Genomic DNA, 20,450 nt, shown 5'->3' on the forward strand with positions numbered 1-20,450 from the left:
AGGAATACCGAAGGGCTAAGAAGCACCTCAAAAAATGTTCAACATCCTTAATCATAGGGAAATGCAAATCAAAACAGCCCTGAGATTCCACCTCACACCAGTCAGAAGGGCTAAGATCAAAAATACAGGTGACAGCAGATGATGGCGAGGATGTGGAGAAAGAGGAACACTCTTCCATTGTTGGTGGGATTGCAAGCTGGTGCAACCACTCTGGAAATCAGTCTGGTGGTTCCTCAGAAAATTGGACATAGTACTACATAGTACTACCGGAAGATCCAGCAGTATTTGCCACTTCTTAATAAGTCTGAAATAAGTTTTAAGGTAAAAATGAAAAATTAATAACAGAGTTGTGAGAGAAAATGATTCTGAATACTTTATTTATGATGGAGGAGTGACTAGTCTGAAATTTCCATATGATCCATTAGACATGGAATCAGGAATATCTGAGTTCAAATGCCAGCTTTGCTATTCCCAACTGAATGATGGTGGATGAGTCACTTGGCTTTACTCTTTAATTAATTAATTTATTTAAATGGGAATAATACTATTTACTCCCCTAGGCACAGAGAAGTTTAAAGTACCTGGATCATGATGCGTGTATGACGTTTGTTACTTTCCTAGAACTTTATGGGGTTTAAAAAAACGAAGCTGTCATTCAGGATTAAAAATTGTGTTGATTGATTCTGGGATTCAAAGCAGAGGAACTCAAGCAAAGACTTCAATGGTATTGAAGCAAGATGCAGAGAGGCAAGGAAGCAGGCTAGTATATAAAAATACCCAAAGAGTGCTTTATGTCTACAAAGCATCCAGTTAAAACATCCCAGAAGACTTAAGAAGATGGGTACCAGTGTGATGGTTCATGCTGTACAATCCATTTAACCCTTTTATAATTAATTGACTTTAAATACTTGGTTGTGTGTTGTCTTTTTCATTACAAGGAAATGTGAATAAACTATTTCATAGACTAAAACTAATCCAGGTCTGACTATTTTATGTTGTGGCCTTACTAAAAGAAATCTTCACAAAAGGAAGCAATTAATGAGCTATCAAAAAGTGGTAGTAAGCAAAACTCTAGACCTAACCCTTTCAAAAATTGAGTGCCATTGATCAAGTCCTTTCTGCTCTTTATGCTTTAGTTCTTTCATGCTCTGTTTACTAAGGCACAATCTGGCTTGGGCAATTGATTGTTCTTTGTTTGGAAACTTTGAAGACTCTTTATGAGGAATAAGCCTTGGCACAGAGATCCACAAGGTTGAACAAGTATAGTAATGTTGAGAACTTTTGCTTGTTAATTTTTACACTTCCACAATGATCAGTCTCAGTGAGTTTTCCAATGTTTTTTTTTTCTTTTTCTAGTCACCATCTTTCTAGTAAACCAGAGCAGGCCTTGTTAGCTCATCATGGATGTGTGGGGTTAATAAGCTGCATAAGAGGGAGATGAAACATGTTTCAGGAATGTTACTGTAGTTATGCAAAGATACTTCACTAACCCCCATTCTTCCTATAAAATCTCCAGATTTAAAGTCAAAAAAGTTAGTGAAGTATTTGATTTTTTTTCCTTTGTATTTTTTATTTCAATTGAATACAGTATATATGCTAAAGAGTTAAGGACTATGAAGAGACACCATCACCAGAATCAGGAAGACTGATTCTGTGTCATAACTTCATTTAAAATATATGTTGACATAAAATATGCTTATATGCATTATTTGTAACTTCAGGTAAATAAAAATATGATCCCTTATGGATTTTTAAAACACCCTTAGTGTTATTTTGTCTGCCTTGCTCTATATTGATTTCTGTCTACCCTCTTTGATTGAAGTCACCCATCTGATATTCCCATTTCCCCTAATATGACTTACTCTCAACTTGATACAACTTAAAACAACCTAATAAGAAAGATTTAGTGTGCAATTATTGAGAAAATTTAGCTTTTAGGCATGTCTACGAGGGATTGCCTTGTTTATTAATTGATATGGGAAGACCCAGCCTACTGTGGGCAGCACCATTCTTAGGAATGGGGGTGTGAACAGTTTAAAAAAACACAAATCAAAATGAGCAAAATCAAGCAAGGGTCCATGTGTTTATTCTATCTCTGTCTCTGCGTATGGATTGCTGCCCTGACTTTTCTAAAATAATGGATTGTCACCTGGAAATGTATATGTAATAAATTCCTTGTTACCTAAGCTGCTTTTCATTAGGGTATTTATTTAAAATAAAAAGTATAATTCAGCAAGAATTGTAGTTGGGCTTAATATTTTATATTTCTTGTGAACTCCTCAGTAATATGAGTATTGGAGCCAGAGACTCTGCTTTGAGTTGTAAGGGACTAGAGGTTATCTGTTATGTTGGTTTCCTGAGATAAGATATGAATGGTAGGAGGAACTCATTTACAGTCATAGTCTTCCAGGGCAAGGTATCTTTATTTTATCATCTTGTTGCACACCAAGTAGAAACAAATGAGCTAATATTATTCTTCACTTTGTGGCAAGATTTGCAATATTAGAATTTCTCACATCATTCTCCAAGTGTTTATTAAATAAATGGAAAATAATTTTTGAGTTCAAAAATTAAAATATTCATGGTAAAGCGATGGGAACCTGATAGAATGTTTGACAATTCATAGTAAGCCATATAAATGCATGTATCATAACATCTTATTGTTAAACAGTATTCGCTGGTATATAAACATTTGTGAATGTCACAGTCTTCATATGAGGGGAGAAGGACAGAAATTACTATGCTTATTTTACTGCTGAGGAACCAAGGCTCAGTGACGCTTCGTGACACTTCTCGAATTTTACAAGATGAAAGGAGCTGAAAGGAAACCAAAACTCCTGGTCTCATGGCAGCAGTGACTAATGTTCTTTTCATTAAACAAAGAGACATCAAGATCGGCTGTGTGAAAGAGGGAGGGGGAGTGTTCCCAATTTGAATAAATTTGGTAAACATTGCCTTTTCAAAAATGCAGAAATATAAAACAATAATAATTTGCTCAAAGCTCCATTTATCAGCTAAAAGGAGATGATAGGCAGATGGCTGTTTGGTGATCTATTGTGAGGAGAATATGAATTATATCTTTAAAGATATTTGGAATAATATGCTTTCAATGAGAGAAGCTCCCAGCCAAGCACACTGCCTTCTCCAGACAGCAGTTTTGGATGCTGCCTGAATCTATAACTACTGTTTTTGAGTCTAATTTCTCTCACTTGTCTTGGTGGACAGTGTCCTACCTGCAGTGTTAAGGATCAGTGTCACCAGCAGGGGTTGACTCCTAGCATACACAATAAGCCTATACAGACAATGCATAACATATGGCTATACTTAATGCCTGGTTGATCTCCTCAAGCTCTCAATCCCTGCCTGGATGCCAGTTGGTAGAACATAGGGAGAAAAGTGCTGGAATATGACAGGTATCTGTCAAGAGGCATTATAGGAGACTTCAGTAGTAAAGCAGGCAACAAGATTAGAAAAATAAATAAACAAATAAGTGAGTAAAGATAAAAAAATAATGTGTGATGGATGATACTTTCACACATTGAAACTTCACATTTCTGATCAATTAAATGGGTCTAAATGTAGGTACCTGCAAGACTGCTACTTTCATCAGATGATGTGAAGACTATGAAAGTACCTAAAACATTATATAAGTTGGTGCTGTGGAGATGACTCAGTCATCAAAGTACTTGCTTCGTAAGGATAAGGAACTGATTTTGCGCTTCAAAATCCACATAAAAGGCCAGTGCTGTGGTGCATGCCTTAACTCCAGTGATGAAAAGGCAGATATGTAGGGCTTGTCAGGCCATCTAACCATTGAGCTCCAAGTTCAGTGAGGGACTGTCTCAAAGAGAATGTGGAGCGTGATTGAGAAAACACTGAAAATTTACTTCTGACCTCCATATGCACATGCACGCATGTGTTTATATCCCCAACATGCATCCCCCACCCCACAGGCATGGGCACATATACATACACACATATAAAAAAAACAAAAAGTATTGTCATGGTAGGAATTGGTTATTATAATTCATTGTTCCCATGTCATGGCCTTTTCATCCACTTGGGCTACCCACCAATTACCATTAACTTTTTCTTGGTTGACTCCTTCTAATTTTTTACTTATCAGTCCTAACATTGTCTTCCAAGAGTGGACTAAATTATGCAATCTAATGAGTCACATACATATATAAAGCCACCTTCTTTATATGCCTCTTATATTTTCTTCATAGCACTTGCTATAAAATTTAGTTTAATTTGCTCACTTAGCTGTTGTTAGTTTCCCCCCATAGGGATGAAAATTCTGCAATGATAGTCACTTTGTCTATCTTGTTCAGTACAAGAATACTTGACTCATGTTTGGTCTATACATTTCTAATATTTGGCAAATGGAGTGAAGTTCATTGTTAAACTGGAAGGAGGCCAAGTGTTTTCTAAGTTCTATGATAGCATCCTTCTATCCTTGCACATTTGTCTTGCTAGATCTTCTATTCAAAAGATGCTGTGTTTTTGAGGTGCATCTAGTTGTACCTTCTACAACTCTGGTACATTTAGACATTGAACGTAGAGATTTGTTACATCTTTGGTCATTTATATACTGTCCAAGTTAGGTTTAATGGTCAACTTGTCATAGCATAGAATGTGAGAAGAAACTTTCAGTTGAAGAATTGCCCAGATCATATTGGGCTGTGGGCATGTCTGTGAGGGATTGTTCTGTTAACTTATGAAGGTGGGCCTAGCCCATTTGGAGTAGCACCATTCCCTGGGAAGATGGTCCTTGGCTATAGAACAAAGCTTCCTGAGCAAGAGCCTATGTATGAGGCAACAAGGATTGTTTCCCCTCAGTTTCTGTTTTGAGTCCCTAGGTGATGCACTGTGTAACTTATAACCTCTAATATACCCTCTTTTTCCCTAAATCTCTTTTGTTCATGGTATTTGTCACAGGTACAGAAAGGAAATTAGAGCATGTACCATATCTGCAGGTTTAAAATATTCAACTCTAGTATTGCTTTAATGTTATATGCTGATTAACACCATCAGATTTTTAAGCTAGAGGTGTTTTTAGAAGATTTAATTCATTTCCTTATCATACAGTTAGGGAAAGTGAAGCTGAGAAAGGTTAATTTTGATTACACTGTAGGTTAGAGACTAAACAGGATTCAGAAGTCACTGTTCACAACTCCCAATTATAAAAAGACAAAAGTTCATGAGGCTCCATTCTCTGAACCAAAAGAGATGTGAGGATTCATCAGATGGCTGCTCTTAGAAAAATTCAAGCTTTGAGCTTCTGAAATTAGTAAGGCAATTAAAAGCTAGCGCTCATGTTTTTTATTGAACACATATTTACTAATAGTTTCCTGTGCAGGAAAACAGCCATCATTTTTTAAGTCAGGAAGAAGTAATATGAAACAATGAAATAGAGCCAATAGTCACAAGCAGAGCAAATGAGGAGATTGAAGGCAGAGAAAAGTGTTGGAGCAGACAGCACTTAGTAGACTTAGGTTCTAGTGTTGACTCATCTTCCGTGACATTATTCCTTCTTTCCATGGGCTTTAGAGTCCTTGTATGTGAAAAGATGGTCTTAAATCTCTTTGTTCTTTATGTGATCCACTGTTTTTTTTTTAATTTTGAGATTTAAGTGTTATGTGAGTACAAGCATAATAACCCCAGTGAAAAATTTCCAATTTCTAGTTTGCTGGAGATGAAGAATTGAAGGGGAAGAATAGTACAAAAAAATGGCTGGAGTTTCAGCCACTTAGTGATAGATACTTGAAGGTGGGAGACTTAGATCACAGAGGGATTCTTATTAATGCACATGTATTAAGGGATTTTCCAAAGATCTCTTAGACATACACATATGTGCCCGTGCATACCGCAGTGATTCACTGACTACCTAAATCCTGTATAGATTTGAGAATAAGTTTAAAACCCTTACATTTGAGCTGGTAGCATCTGGACAGAGCATTCTAGCCAGTGGCCCTCCTCTGGCCTTTCCTGGCACTGTGCTTTCAGCTAGAGCTACACATGTGAATAAGGAGCCTGTCCTTTGTATATATTGGATATTAGTCCCCTATCAGATTTAGGATTGGTAAAAATCCTTTCCCAATCTGTTGGTGGCCTTTTTGTCTTATTGACAGTATCTTTTGCCTTTGCAATTTTATGAGGTCCCATTTTGCTATTCTGTTTAGGAATTTTTTTTTCCCTGTGCCCATATCTTCGAGGCTTTTCCCCACTTTCTCCTCTATAAATTTCAGTGTCTCTGGTTTTATGTGGAGTTCTTTGATCCACTTAGACTTGAGCTTTGTACAAGGAGATAAGAATGAATCAATTTGCATTCTTCTACACGATAACCGTCAGTTGAGCCAGCGCCATTTGTTGAAAATGCTGTCTTTTTTCCACTGGATGGTTTTAGCTCCTTTGTCAAAGATCAAGTGACCATGGGTGTGCTAGTTCATTTCTGGGTCTTCAATTTTATTCCATTGATCTACCTGTCTGTTGCTGTACCAGTACCATGCAGATTTATCACAATTGCTCTGTAGTACAGCTTGAGGTCAGGGACAGTGATTCCACCAGAGGTTCTTTTATTGTTGAGAATATTTTTTGCTATCCTAGGTTTTTTGTTAATCCAGATGAATTTGCAAATTGCCCTTTCTAACTCCTGGAAGAATTGAGTTGGAATTTTGATGGGGATTGCATTGAATCTGTAGATTGCTTTTGCCAAGATGCCCATTTTTACTATATTAATGCTGCCAATCCATGAGTATGGGAGATCTTTCCATCTTGTAAGATCTTCTTCATTTTCTTTCTTCAGAGAATTGAAGTTCTTGTCATATAGAACTTTCACTTCCTTAGTTAGAGTCACACCGAGGTATTTTATAGTGTTTGTGACTATTGTGTTGTTTCCCTAATTTCTTTCTCATCCTGTTTATCCTTTGTGTAGAGAAAGGCCACTGATTTGTTTGAGTTAATTTTATATCCAGCTATTGCACTGGAGTTGTTTATCAGGTTTAGGAGTTCTGTGGTGGAATTTTTAGGGTCACTTATATATACTATCACATCATCTGCAAATAAGAAGCTGAACTCCAGAAACTCAAAGTTCCCTATTAAAATGGGGTACAGAGCTAAACAAAGAATTCTCAAGTGAGGAACATCGAAGGACTGAGAAGCACTTGAAAAAATGTTTAACATCCTTAATCATCAGGGAAATGCAAATCAAAACAACCCTGAGATTCCACCTCACACCAGTCAGAATGGCTAGGATCAAAAATACAGGTGACAACAGATGCTGGTGAGGATGTGGAGAAATAGGAACACTCCTCCATTGCTGGTGGGATTGCAAGCTTGTACAACCACTCTGGAAATCAGTCTGGTGGTTCCTCAGAAAATTGGACATAGTACTTCTGGAAGATCCAGCAATACCTCTCCTGGGCATATACCCAGAAGATGTTCATACTGGTAATAAGGACACATGCTCCACTATGTTCATAGCAGCCTTACTTATAATAGGCAGAAGCTGGAAAGAACCCAGATGTCTCACAACAGAAAAATGGATACAGAAAACGTGGTACATTTACACAATGGAGTACTACTCAGCTATTAAAAACAATGGATTTATGAAATTCATAAGCAAATGAATGATCTGGAGGATATCATCCTGAGTGAGGTAACCCAATCACAAAAGAAGTACCTTTATATGCACTCGCTGATAAGTGGATATTAGCCCAGAAACCTAGAATATCCAAGATACATTTTGCAAAACACAATAAAATCAAGAAGAAGGAAGACCAATGTGTGGATACTGCATTCCTCCCTAGAATAGGGAACAAAATATCCATGGAAGGAGTTACAGAGATGAAGTATGGAGCTAAGACGAAAGGATGGACCATCCAGAGACTTTCCCACCTGGGGATCCATCCCATCATCAGCCACCAAACCCAGACACTATTGAACATGCCAGCAAGATTTTGCTGACAGGAGCCTGACATAGCTCTCTCTTGTGAGGCTATGCCAGTGCCTGGCAAATATAGAAGTGGAAGCTCAAAATCATCTATAGGGTGGAACACAGGGCCCCCAATGGAGGAGCTAGAGAAAGTTCCCAAGGAGCTGAAGGGTAGGTGGAACAACAATATGAACTAACCAGTACCCCCAGAGCTTGTGTCTCTAGCTGCATATGTAGCAGAAGATGGCCTAGTCAGCCATCATTGGGAAGAGAGGCCCCTTGGTCTTGCAAACTTTATATGCTCCAGTACAGGGGAATGACAGGGGCTAGAAGTGGGAGTGGGTGGGTAGGGGAGCAGGGCGGGGGGAGGGTATAGGGGACCTTTAGGATAGCCTTTGAAATGTAAATGAAGAAAATATCTAATAATTTTTTTTTTAAAAATAAGAGCCTGTCCTATCTCCACATCTTTTATGAGATCAGATCTCTTTGCGTCCTCTTTCTCCCTTTCTTGCCTTTTTCCCGTTGTCACTGAAATAAAGTAATCTCTGAAAAGAAAGCCCAGGAAAAAGTATGTCTTTTCCAAATTGCATTTTGTGCTGCCTCTTTCATTTCTGTCACTTTGTTTTCTGTCTCAGGTATCAGAGATTTGTGTTTTTTTCTTTCCTTTTATCCTTTCTGTTTCTTGAAGTTACAAGTTTCTGTCTACCTCATAGCTATGAACAGATGGGACTCCACAGAAATATGAAGATGGCTTTGAGATGCCTGAAGTATTGTATGACTATAGAAGGTCTCTGTAAAACAGGTCTTGGCTCAGTGCAGAACTAACCCATCTCAAGTTTGCAGTAGAACAAATAGCTATAGAGTGCTGCTTCTTTCACTGGGGCAAGTGAAAGCTGAGTCTGGATGACTTTTTGAAAATGAAGTGCCTTTCCTGTGTGCTGAGCTATAACTAATAATTACAGGAATCCTTAACTCAGGAATCCACTTTTGATTGTCTCATTGGGTCCATTATCCTCCACAGTTGCTAACAGGATAATCTCTGTCCTTATTTGAAATGATACCACCCCAAACTTTTCCTTTAACTATTTATCTCTTTCTGTTCATGATTCTGTTATTCTTAATCCAGAGATGATTTTTCCAGCTTGTCAAATCTGCTAGGATTATGCTCATAGCCACATTGACCAAAATTTTATTTAGCCTTTTGCGATTCTCTGGACAGAAGAGCATTTGGATACTGTTTTTGATTATCAAACTGGTGATAATAGATTTTGTTGCAAAGATAGCCTTTGTACTTGGAAATTGGGTATGAATCATCAAGGATTGATTTTGAGAACATCAGAAAGGAGGAAATATAGGAATAAAATGAAGATCTGGCTCTGAATTTCTACATGAGAGAAGGTCAAGCAACAAAGGGTACCCCAATAGAGTTTCTGACCATGATTACACAGGCTTCTGAGTCTGGAACAGCGTCCAAAGGGTGTTTTAGTATTTTACTTGTTTTTACAATCTCCCAGTAGGAGAGGGGCTAATACAGTACAAAATTTTTTTGAGAAATTGTGTTAAAAATTAGGAGAGGATGGACTATCACCAGTTATCCTGTTCACAGTGGTTAGGAGTCAGAAATTAGGTAAAGCCATCAGTTTCAACGGAATTCAACTTTTTATCAGGAAACACAAATAGAGAAGGAATTGAAGCTCAAATTAGAACAAGACAGGAAAAAAAAAATCAACACGCGGGAAGGAGAGAGTCAAGGAATTCATTGCATCAGAATTTGCCCCTTTGCTCATGGAAAGATCAAGTAGGTGTCAGGACCAATGGCTAATTCTTTAGTTCTTCCTGGCTCAGTGAACTTTGAATTTGGAAGGAGAATGTCACTTAAGATTGCTTGAGTGTTGAAGCAGACCAAAGCAGGTGTGACATTTTCTTTTCCTTGTCAGTATTCAAGCTGGAAGTGGAGCATAAAACACTCATGAGAGAATTGAGGGTTTTCAATGTGGACTGGGGAAACAAGGTAGGTATCAACACCAAGTTGTTTAGTAAAAGATGTAAGTGTTTTATTCCTGCTGTGTGTGATTTTTGTTTGATTAATCACCTTTCTTCATATTTAAGACTCAAGACAGAAGTTTTGGTATTTCTACACAAGAGAGAATGATCATTGTGAAACTCAGGTGTGAGTGGTCTACACTGAGACAGAGGCATGAAGAGGCAAACCATTGTACTTAGAGCTGTTTTGCCAGAGATGAAGGTTGTCTATGTTTGAGCATTGAAATGCATTTTTCAGACTCCAAATGAGATAAATTTGGCCAGTGTTGTATAAATAGGGCCAATCAAAATTGTTGTGAAGAAACATTTGTTTTGGGTACTATAGTGTGAAGGCCTGGAGAGAAGGTTAAACACATCTGAGAATTACAGAAATCCTTTCCAACATAAATGTCTAATTCTATAGCAAAGATTAGAAAGAATGCAAAGCAGAGGAGGAACAATGCTTATCGCAAGATATAGAGATATCTCGGAAATAGTGTGTAAAGAAAATTACTTATCCTGGCTCTTACTGTGTAAAGGACCCTTCCTTCAACCATGTAAATAATGATTTTCTTCTACTTGCAACTACACTATCTCCATGGAGATACCCAGAAAACATTGCAATAATAGATAAATGCATAGGAACAACAAATACTAAACTTTTTATTTAAAAAATTTATTTTTGTCCCCCGGAACAAACCAGAGGCATTTTCTCACTTTGTATTACATCTACTTTGAGGGCTGAAGTATTATCTCTCCATTTTTTTTCTGCCCATCTCTATCTTTTGGGTTATTCAAACTCCACACCAAATGCTAGTTTTTCTGCAAAGCTTCCTAGGCCTTCATCTTGTACTATTTGTTCCTGTAGCACTGATTGTCTGCACATCTTATGCCTGCCTCAATCAGGTATTTCCTGAGTATGGGTTCTTCCCTTTAGTGCAATGTTCAGCTTCTTAGAATTAGATGACACTATGGTGAACTCTCCTTTTGATTCCTGACTTCTTCTTCCACTGATAGACTGGGATCATAGACTGACCCCAGCATTCTTCGAGTACTGACTTTTGTAAACAACACCTTGCAAGGTTTCAAATAGCTGATGAATATTGAACACTTGAGGACCTAGAAGATACCATGTGTCCATCAGGACATGAAATAAAGAAAAAGAGAGATGATGGAGGTATCAAAAAGAAATAAGTAGTATTCACAAAGACAAGTATTGTGTCAGATTTGGTGACAGATGTAATCCTGGAACTCTGGAGGCTGAGGAAGAAGGATCGGAAGTTTAAGGTCAGCCTTGCCAGCAAAGTAAGATGCTGCTTTAAAAATCCAACCAAACCAAAGAGACAAATATCTTACATTTTCTTTCATACTTATAATTTAGAGGAAAAGGTGATAAAAGCAAAAAGGTCACTATGTGGGAAAGGAAGGATGTGCATGTGGATGGAAAGTAATTGTGGACAATATCCAATAGTGGAGAAAAAATGATTTACACACACATATGACATTTTCTTAATGAATCCCACTGTTTAAAATCTAAAATACACACTAATAAACATGTACTCTAAATTTTGAAATATGTGAGAATCTTAGTGTGATATAATGCACAAAATTATTCTCTTTTAAGAATTCACTACTAGCAGTGCTGCATGGGTCTTACATTAGTATGAAAGGTGAGTGTTCCCAACACCTTTTTGACAGCTACAGAAACTCTGGCTCAGAGAGACCAACCAGCATGACAACTAGGATTAAGCAAAAATGAGGATGTGAAGTTGGGAGAAAGTAGGGGAGGGGATGAATAGGGTCAAAATACAAAGAATTAATGTAAAATAATAATATACACTACATTACATGTAATATACTAATTATATGGAGAGAGAAGGAGAGCAAGAAAGATGGAGGGAGGAGCTGGTAGATCAGCAATCCTGATCCTGCCTTTGCGTGTCTGAACCTCCATATCAGAACCCTGACATTTTCTCCTTTGTATTTCCGTTAAATTATTAAGTCTCATCTTTAACCCATCATCTTCACAACATCCCAAGCCCTTCAGGGTCACAAAAACCAGGTTAGCAGCAGGTTGATGTATTTTGACAAACTTCTAATATAAACAGCTGCAAATAGATCAGTCTAAAGACCCCGACTTAGTGCCTTCTCCAGCATGGGTATGTGTGATAGAATTAAGATGTACTAATTCTTTCAAATGTGTTTATGTATGTGTCTCATCTCTGTGAGTCACCAAACAAAACATAATTTGCTTCTCTCTGATCAGCTATTCAGTATTAGCCCATCGCCACCATCTCCCCACCAGACACAGCATCCCAGAAATATTACAACGCCCTCAGATCTGCCTCAATTCTTTCTTACTTTCTTAGTTCAGTACAAATACCCAGGAGTTTGCTTGTCTGCGTCATGGCTCCTTTGTGAGCTTTGATGACTGGACAATGATGATAATAGTTTTGGCACTAAATTGATTCCTTCTTATGCCTTAATCAGTAATTATTGACATCCTTGAAATCAGGTGTTTTTCTTTTTACTTCCTCCAGAATAGCAGTTTAGCTTCTGGGCAGTAAAGGGTGGCTAGAAAGTCACAAGACTGACTGTAACAAACACCAGGATTTCTTAAACAGAGTGCTTGCTGCGTAGCCGAGGTCTCTGAATGCCCCTTCTCATTTTTAGTTCTGGTGCTTCAATCATTTTGCCTCTGACCTTCTATAACCTATATATTCCTGTTTCTCTATGGCAGATGATAAGTAAATGACACACTATGCGTCTCTTCTATCCTTTCTAGGTCTGCAGCTTAGTTGTTTTGGTTGTGACTCTAATACCTCTGAAATGGAAATGTAGCTAAAAATTTCCAAGGGAAAGGCTAGTCTGGGACCATCAGTCCTAGAGTGTTTTCACTATAACCCTCAAAAACTGAGATACATCTCCCTCTCCCTACTGCTTTAGATTTTAGCAGCATCGATATGCAGAGCTTCCCAAATCCTAAATCTTCCCGAGGGAACTCACCCTTTAGACAGTTGACTAATCTGACACAGTCTAGTTTCCAAAAGTGCTACTTCCTGGGTGTCAAATGGGTGTCCTGTTTCCAGAGGCCAGGAGCAGAGTTCCCTGGTCGGTGGCATGCAGTTCTGAGGCCAGAAAAAGCAGAACATACTGTTGAGCTCACTCCCAGGTGAGCCTTTCTTGCTTCTCATCAGCTAAACTCCCCTCCTGTTTCTCCAGCTGCACCCTGCCTTGTTCTCTCTGTGAAACCCCCACATCTGTGCAGGTCTTTCATATCGACCACTCTTCCCAGGCAGCTGACTGGCTTGCTGGTCCAGACGCGACTGCAGTTCTCCACAGCCTCCATTCAGTACCTGTGTCACAGCTAGCCGGTGCCTAGGGCGATGATGCAGAAAAGAAACACAAAGCAAGGGAGAAGAGGAGATGCTGAATTCAAATTATAGGCAGGGCGATGTTAAAAGAAGAACCCATAAACAGTCAACCCTGCCTTCCAACTGCAGGATTAGAAAAAGGAGAGCAGCGAAAGGAGGGGCTTGAGACAGGAGTGACAAAGACTTTGCCAGCCTCTCAGACTTCCCAGCCCAGAAGGACAGGGCGGGGGTTGAGTCGAGGCTCCCCATTGGCTCCAGCGCGGGCCCCTGGACTTTCTATAAAGGGCAGCTGCAGAAAGCCTGCTCTGCACGGGCTTGGAGCTGGAGTGGCAGTGCCTGACTCCGCCCTGCCCACAGCGCCAGCCAGCCTTGGACAGAAAGACTCACAGACTGATGACTGACTGAAGGCAACAGAAATTTGGTCGGAATGATCACTGGCAGCATGGAGGAGGATCTGTGCTTGAGCGAAGCCTGACGCCATCTCCAGTTTGGAGCAGGTGCTGTGGGCACCTCCAGGAAGAGCATTTGCAGACAGCCTGCCCTGCGCTCAGCTGCTCAGCTCTGCGCACTTGCCCACCCTGAGCAGGGCCAGTCGTTTTTGCTGGTTCCTGGTATTTCTTCCCTCTCCCTGATCCAGACACCTCAGCTCAGAGCTCCAGGGCACTGAATAGATTGGCTGGCTGGCTGTCCACGGCCTTAACTTGCCCTCTTTCTTCCTTTCTTTTCTTTTCTTTCTTTCTTTCTTTCTTTCTTTTTCTTTTTTTTTTTTTTTTTGAGAGGCTCCTGAGTGAGTAGCTTAAGGTCCTCAGGGTCCCCTAAAGGCACTGGGATGGATGCTCCAACCACAGACGTGCCCCCAGAGGATTTCCAGAGCCCTGGCACCATGGGCTTTGGGGACGAGCTGACTCCAGAAGCTCTGAGTGTACCTAGTGGTTTTGATGACTTGATCACTTCTACCACCTCCCAGGTGCTTCAGGCCGCATCCAATGCTGGCCGCAATGGCATGCTGTCAAAGATGGATAAGTTGGCAGACCACATGTCAAACACGGGGGACCTGGCTGACACATCGGGTCCCCTAGATTTGGAAATTGTATCCCAGGATGAGCAGGTGCAATTCTGGCTAGTGGTAGGGTACACCATAGTGGTCTTTGCTGCCATCATAGGCAACTGGGTCTTAAACCACATAATTATGAAGTATAAGAGGGTACACACTGCCACCGGCCTCTTCGTTGTCAACATTTCTGTGACCAACATGATGCTCGCTCTTCTCAGCTCTCCCTTCACTATGGTAAGCTGGGGTACTGAGGAGGGCAGCCTGGGAAGCAGGGCAAGAGCTAAAGTTAAACTTTGTTCTTGGAACAGTGAGTTTTGTGTGGTCAAGAGGGAGGGAGAGGGTTAGAAAGGCTTAGTTTGGTTTGGAGAACATGTTCATAGGAAATAAGGCAGAAGCTGAGAAATATTGAAAAGAGCTTGGAAATGTGTTAGGAAGATTGGCAGGATAGTTGTTGCGTCGCTGAATTAATCTCCTGCCATGGCAGAGAGTGAGAGAGTATTGAGCTGCTCAGGGAAGCAGTGGGACCTGTTGCTAGTGAGCTTTGGGATAATGTCTGAATCCAAGTTTTGTCATAAACTCTGCTTCTCCACCTTTCAAATGCTATGTATGCACTTGAAGTTAGTTAACAGGTTTTTCAATTTAGTGACCTTCCATGTCTTCAAGTCAGGATGTTGTGTGGAGGAAAATGTGATGAGCATGAGAACTAGAGTGTAAAAGTATTTCTTTGCATACTGACAGAATACCAGCAGTTTGGTGAAGCAAGGAGACCTTTATTTGTATTTTGGGGCTTTTGAGAGGGATAGAAACAGGGCTGAGTTCCTCCTGTGCATCATCAAACCTTTTCTCCTACAGGTGCGCTATCTGTGTAATTCCTTGGTGTTTGGAAAGATGACATGTCACCTCAGTCGCTTTGCCCAGTACTCATGTGCCTATGTAACTGTGATGAGCATGGCAGCTATTTCTCTGGATCGACACCGGGTATGTGCTTCCTAGGTCTTGTAAAAGACAGAGTGTTCTCTTAGGTGTATGGAGAGAAGCAAGGTTACAAATAATCTACAAACTTTCGAAAGTTCTTAGGTCTATATATGTAAATGTTTTTGTGTGTAATTTGGGGAGATTGAAAAATGGTGAAATTCAGAACGTCCTCAAATCTAATCTAATAAAAATGCTACCATCTTTTCTCTGATGCTATGGAGACAGAAATGTGCCAATACACACATGATACATGTTCTTCTTTGGAAAACAGTTCCTGTTTGCTGCATTGCAGGACTGGATAAAGGAAGAAAGAGGGCAGGGATAAATGAATGTGGATGTAGTTTTAGGTCTGACTGATGGCTTCTTCTGGAAGGGGGGTGAAGTCTGTGAGGAAGGACAGAGGAATTGAGTAGGGGGATGAAGAGAGTTGAGGGATAAGGAGCTAGGAGCAGTTGAAATCAATTAAAGGGGAGTGAGACAGGGAATAAGAAGCTGGAGGTATTACATAGTTAATCATTCAGGAACTAGATAGAAAACAAGTGGTCTGGGAAGACCAAAGAATTGAAGGTTATGTGGTTAGGTCCAGATAAGGAGACAAAAAAAGACAATAAGGGAACAAACATAGAGCAAAGGAAAGAAGAAGAAAGTGTGGCTATGAAGAAAACCGAGATGGGAGGGGGTGGGAGATGAGAAAGGCCATGGGATAAGCCAGGTAGAAGGGTAGATAAATGAATATGTGCAGTACTTTCCCACCCATTAGAAGGTAAAGAAAATTAAGTCCCTGTAGTGGACATCTGTCTCCTTTCTCCATAGAACTGCAGACAGGGAAACAGGAGCTTTGAAGTCAGTCCCCTTGAATTTCTGACTTCTTCAAATGTAGCAGTGCTATATTTTCATGAAATAAAATGCCACATACATGTCAAATGAACTACTTTTACAAAGCACATTATCATCCACATACCAAGTATCTGTAACCTTTTTATCAGAATAGCAGTTTATAGATGTCTAATTTAATTTGAATTGTTTAGTTAGGTGGGATTCTTTTCTTTCCAGGTGATGCTATATCCTTTGAAGGCTCGGATTACTCCCATGCAAGGCAATGTTTGCATCATCATCATCTGGATTGTGAGCACTTGTGCTGCTTTGCCTCATGCCGTTTACCAGAAGCTTTACCAAGTAGAATTTGGGTAAGAGGAACATTGGGTGAGATGATTGCTGTTATTCTAGCAACCCAAGGGCTTGGACGTCACAAGGAATGATTTAGAAATTAGGGACTAGAATAAACATATTTCAAAACAAAAAATAAATTTTTCTAAACTGTAATTTGTCATTATTTCCCTAAAACACTCATGGCAGTGGGTTACAATTTCCATCTCTGGGGCTAGGGTTTTCCTATAGGATCAGTTAAATCTCAGTCCTTCTGGTTTTATACTCAATACACATACAACACAAACAGTGAACACATATCACCCTTAAGATCTAATTGCCATACAGTTGTTTTTGGTTTTTGTTTTTTTGTGTGTGAGCCTTAAGGAAAAGATTAAATCATTGGTTTTTATTTCTCTCTCTTATAACCTAGCAACACAACAGAGGAATCTGCCTGCCTCCCAAGTTTCCCATATACTTCTAAATCCACATGGAAATACCTTGACCTGGGCACCTTTCTGCTGTTCTTTATCTTGCCTTTGCTGGTTCTGGTGGCTGTCTATGGTCATGTGGCCAAAAAGCTGTGGATCCATGATGCTGTCGATGACATCAATATCCACACTTACATCTGCCAGCGTGGGAAGAAGAAGCAGACTCTAAAGATGCTGATGACAGTGGTGCTTCTGTATACAATCAGCTGGCTCCCCCTCAATGTGTATCTGGTGCTCCTGTCCAGTGAATCCATCTCAAGCCACAATGGTCTCTACTTTTTCCTCCACTGGCTAGCAATTAGTAGTTCCTGCTACAACCCCTACATTTATTGCTGGCTCAGTGATAGTTTCCGTATTGAAGTTCAGAAAGTCATCATGGAAATCCAGAAGATGTTACTAGATAAAATCAGCCGCCTTAGGGGAGAGCATCGCCGACTGAGCTCTGTATCTCATAGCCAAACCCCTGGCAGTGTGGATCCCAATCCAGGAGTGCCCAAATTCCCACGATTCAGAGATTTTGATGAGCTGCCCAGTCCCCCTCCCTCCCCAACAGTGGAAATCTCCTTTCTCCATTCAGTGCCTAGAGTTTAAGCTGCCCAGACCGCGATTGACTATCAAAATATCTAAGGTATGATAGGATCAAAATAACTAGAATTCATTCATTTCTCATGTGGTTACATAGAAGGAAGGAAATAGTATTGGAGGGGTGAGGGCTATGGGAACTAAGAACTTGCACTTACAAGGTAAGCTCCTAGATACTAGTATTTATATTTGATTTAGATATATAAGGACCTGATTTCATTATTATGTTCCCATGGAAATTCTAGGAGACCAAGGTATCATTTCTGAAGATTCATTGGATGCTCTGGGAACTCAAAGTACCTTTTAAGTGCAAAGTTTTAGTTGTACCTTTTTCTCCTATGGTAGTGAGGATGGAAAATATTAAAGATGCCCGGGAATTGATAAAGCAGTGAAATGATTGCCCCCATAATCATTATCCCCCAAAGGTTATTTCCCCAGGTTGCTGAACAATAATTTAGTGATAGCTTCTCCTGGAGTGCAAGGAAAAATCAAAGTGCCCAAGTTCACACTTCAAAAATCCCAAACCTCCATGTTTCTGACTCTACATTTAGTTTCATACTTTGTATCATGTACTCTTTACTATTGTCTTTCTTTTTCTGGAAAAAAAGAAAAATGCAACGTGCTTAAGCTTACCATTGTTTTAATTATCCCTGTCTCTTTAGCTTATGGACAATTTCAACTCAGCAGAAGAGAGGAGGAGGAGGAAGAAGAAGAAGAAATGATACCTCATCCTGTCACTGCCATTATTCTGGAGATAATGTTTTAAGGGTCTTTGAGCAGCACCCACGGTTGCATGTGTCAAGATGATACCAGGATGAGAATTGAACTTTGGTCCTCCTCAATTTCCTCTCTTCTTTGTCTCTTCCTCAGTATCCTTGGCCTCCCACTGGTCTCACCCCTTTCCTAGCCTTTGTCCATTTCCTTTTCCTTGATCCTGCTCCTCCTTTTACTCATTCTCCTCTTTCACTTTCTTCTCTATTTCCATTTCTTTTTCACTATAATCTTTCTTATTGTTTTTTAAAAATGTAACAATGACAAGTTATCCAGTCTCTACTGTGATATCTCCTGGCTGCTAAGGTATGGACAAGTGTCTAGGTCAGGAAATGAGGGAGTGAGAGTTAGCTTCCAGCTACTCTGTTTTCACTTAGTAAAAAGATGTGGTGGTTTTTTGGGGGCGGTTCAGATGTTTCTAGTAAATTAGCACACTTGCTATAGTGTTCAATTCCTTTTTAGATAAAGGACAAATTGGGGGAAAGACCTAATTCAAGTTTAAATAATTTTTTCTCCATTGTCTCTATTATGTGTCCTTTTCATCCTTTAATTTAATCCTGTCATATTATTAATAACTCAATTACAAAACAATGAGCGTGTATTACTAAAGTATATGAATACATATTTGGAGTAGCTTTAGGCTGTAAACATGAGTGAATCTTCTATTTATGACCACTGTAAACTGCCAACCTATCTGTGATCTCCTTTTGGCTTCAGCTGTTTTGGGGATTAGTAGTCTTTGTGAGTAGTGAGCTCTGCTTGTGTATTTTTTCAACATGCTATGTAAATACTTCTGATTATCTTAAGGACAGATACATGTATTTCCTTTTCACTCACCATTTGGTAGAATAGATATTTCCCAGGATAATGCGCTGCCTGCTTATGGTTCTGCCTCCACACATGGAGAAGGCAAAGTTGAATTTTGCTTGACTACCCCAAATTTCTTAGAATCCCTGTACCTAGCTCTGATAGCCTTCTTCTCCTGTTTAGACAAGAGAAATTTGGGTAAAGGGCTATCATTATAATTTAAATGAGTATTGTGCTGTTCTACTTTAACCTAAGTTCTATCCTCCTGAAGAAAACACTTCCCCACCCCAATCCCTGTTCTATATAAGGAATCAAACTTCTTTCACCCCGGTTAGGCTTGGGATCTGGAATGTTCCATGCTTGACAGATAATCCAGCTTCAAAGATTGCTTCTGACTTGGCTGGAAAATTTACAGACTCAGAACTTTGTACAACAGTTTTGGTGATGTATGGATGTTTGACAAATTGGACATAGGAATAGTTTCAACTTCATGTCGGCCTTTGTTTAGTTTAGAAAATTTCCAGCAGCAACTAATCTGAATTCAGTACCCAGCCAAGTCTGAGGGTGCTAACATTGTAAGAAGTTTCTGGCTGAAGGGCTCATTTGGTTGGAACATGGTGCTAATGAGCTCTAGATCCTAGGCTCTAACCCATGTGCAGCCATTTAGCTCTGTGGGTTCGGGCATGGTGCTAAAGAACTGTGGTCACATGGTTTCTAAACCCCATGTGTGTCCTTTTACATAGACTGCACCACTCACCCTAACCAACCTTTTTCTTAACAACAATTACTAGCCACCTGGAAAGCCCAGCAAAACTGTTGTGTAAATATTACTGCAAAATTTGTTTTCACTTCTGGAGACAACAGTTCACAGTATAAAACTTACTGGCTGTGTGTTAGCAGTGTCACATTATTAGAACAAATAGAGTGCACCAGAAGTGACAGAACAGAGAAATTGCTAGATTTTCCCCTTTTACAAATTCAAATACATTTATTACATGCTTTAAATACCAAGAAACTGTATCTTGGTACCAGTTAGGATATATGGAAAAATGCTTTGATGAGTTAGACCTACATGTATCCTGTCTGATATTCAACATTATTGAGACAATTTGGAGTTGGGGAATATTTCTATTGGCATAGACATCCTGGATGCTGGTAATCATGGTTTGGTCACTGTATATGTGACATATACATTCTTTCTCATGTATTTTAAGCTGATAGATTCTTTCACTAAATCACTGTATATCTTATAAGTTATCTTTCCACACTGTCACGTGCAATTCTAGAAATTC

The 20,450-nt window shown here is 39.6% G+C and overlaps 1 protein-coding gene across 1 annotated transcript; it reads left to right on the forward strand.

Moving 5' to 3' along the window:
• Positions 1 to 13,612: 13,612 nt before the first annotated feature.
• On the forward strand, positions 13,613 to 20,138 carry LOC110314007 (probable G-protein coupled receptor 83). Its single transcript, XM_021188481.2, has 5 exons — positions 13,613 to 14,620; positions 15,239 to 15,364; positions 16,415 to 16,548; positions 16,941 to 17,626; positions 18,243 to 20,138. Exons 1-4 carry the CDS (start codon positions 14,162 to 14,164, stop codon positions 17,587 to 17,589), a joined length of 1,368 nt encoding a protein of 455 aa, XP_021044140.1. The 5' UTR covers positions 13,613 to 14,161; the 3' UTR covers positions 17,590 to 17,626; positions 18,243 to 20,138.
• The last annotated feature ends 312 nt before the right edge of the window (positions 20,139 to 20,450 follow it).

The sequence above is a fragment of the Mus pahari genome, chromosome X (genome assembly GCF_900095145.1).
Source record: "Mus pahari chromosome X, PAHARI_EIJ_v1.1, whole genome shotgun sequence".
NCBI classification, from domain to species: Eukaryota; Metazoa; Chordata; class Mammalia; order Rodentia; family Muridae; genus Mus; species Mus pahari.

Bases quoted from the DNA above. Each gene is read 5' to 3' on its own strand.
- LOC110314007 (XM_021188481.2), top strand. From the start codon at position 14,162: ATGGATGCTCCAACCACAGACGTGCCCCCAGAGGATTTCCAGAGCCCT. The intron at 14,621-15,238 runs GTAAGCTGGGGT...TTTCTCCTACAG, and splicing joins TCAGCTCTCCCTTCACTATG to GTGCGCTATCTGTGTAATTC. The intron at 16,549-16,940 runs GTAAGAGGAACA...CTTATAACCTAG, and splicing joins CTTTACCAAGTAGAATTTGG to CAACACAACAGAGGAATCTG.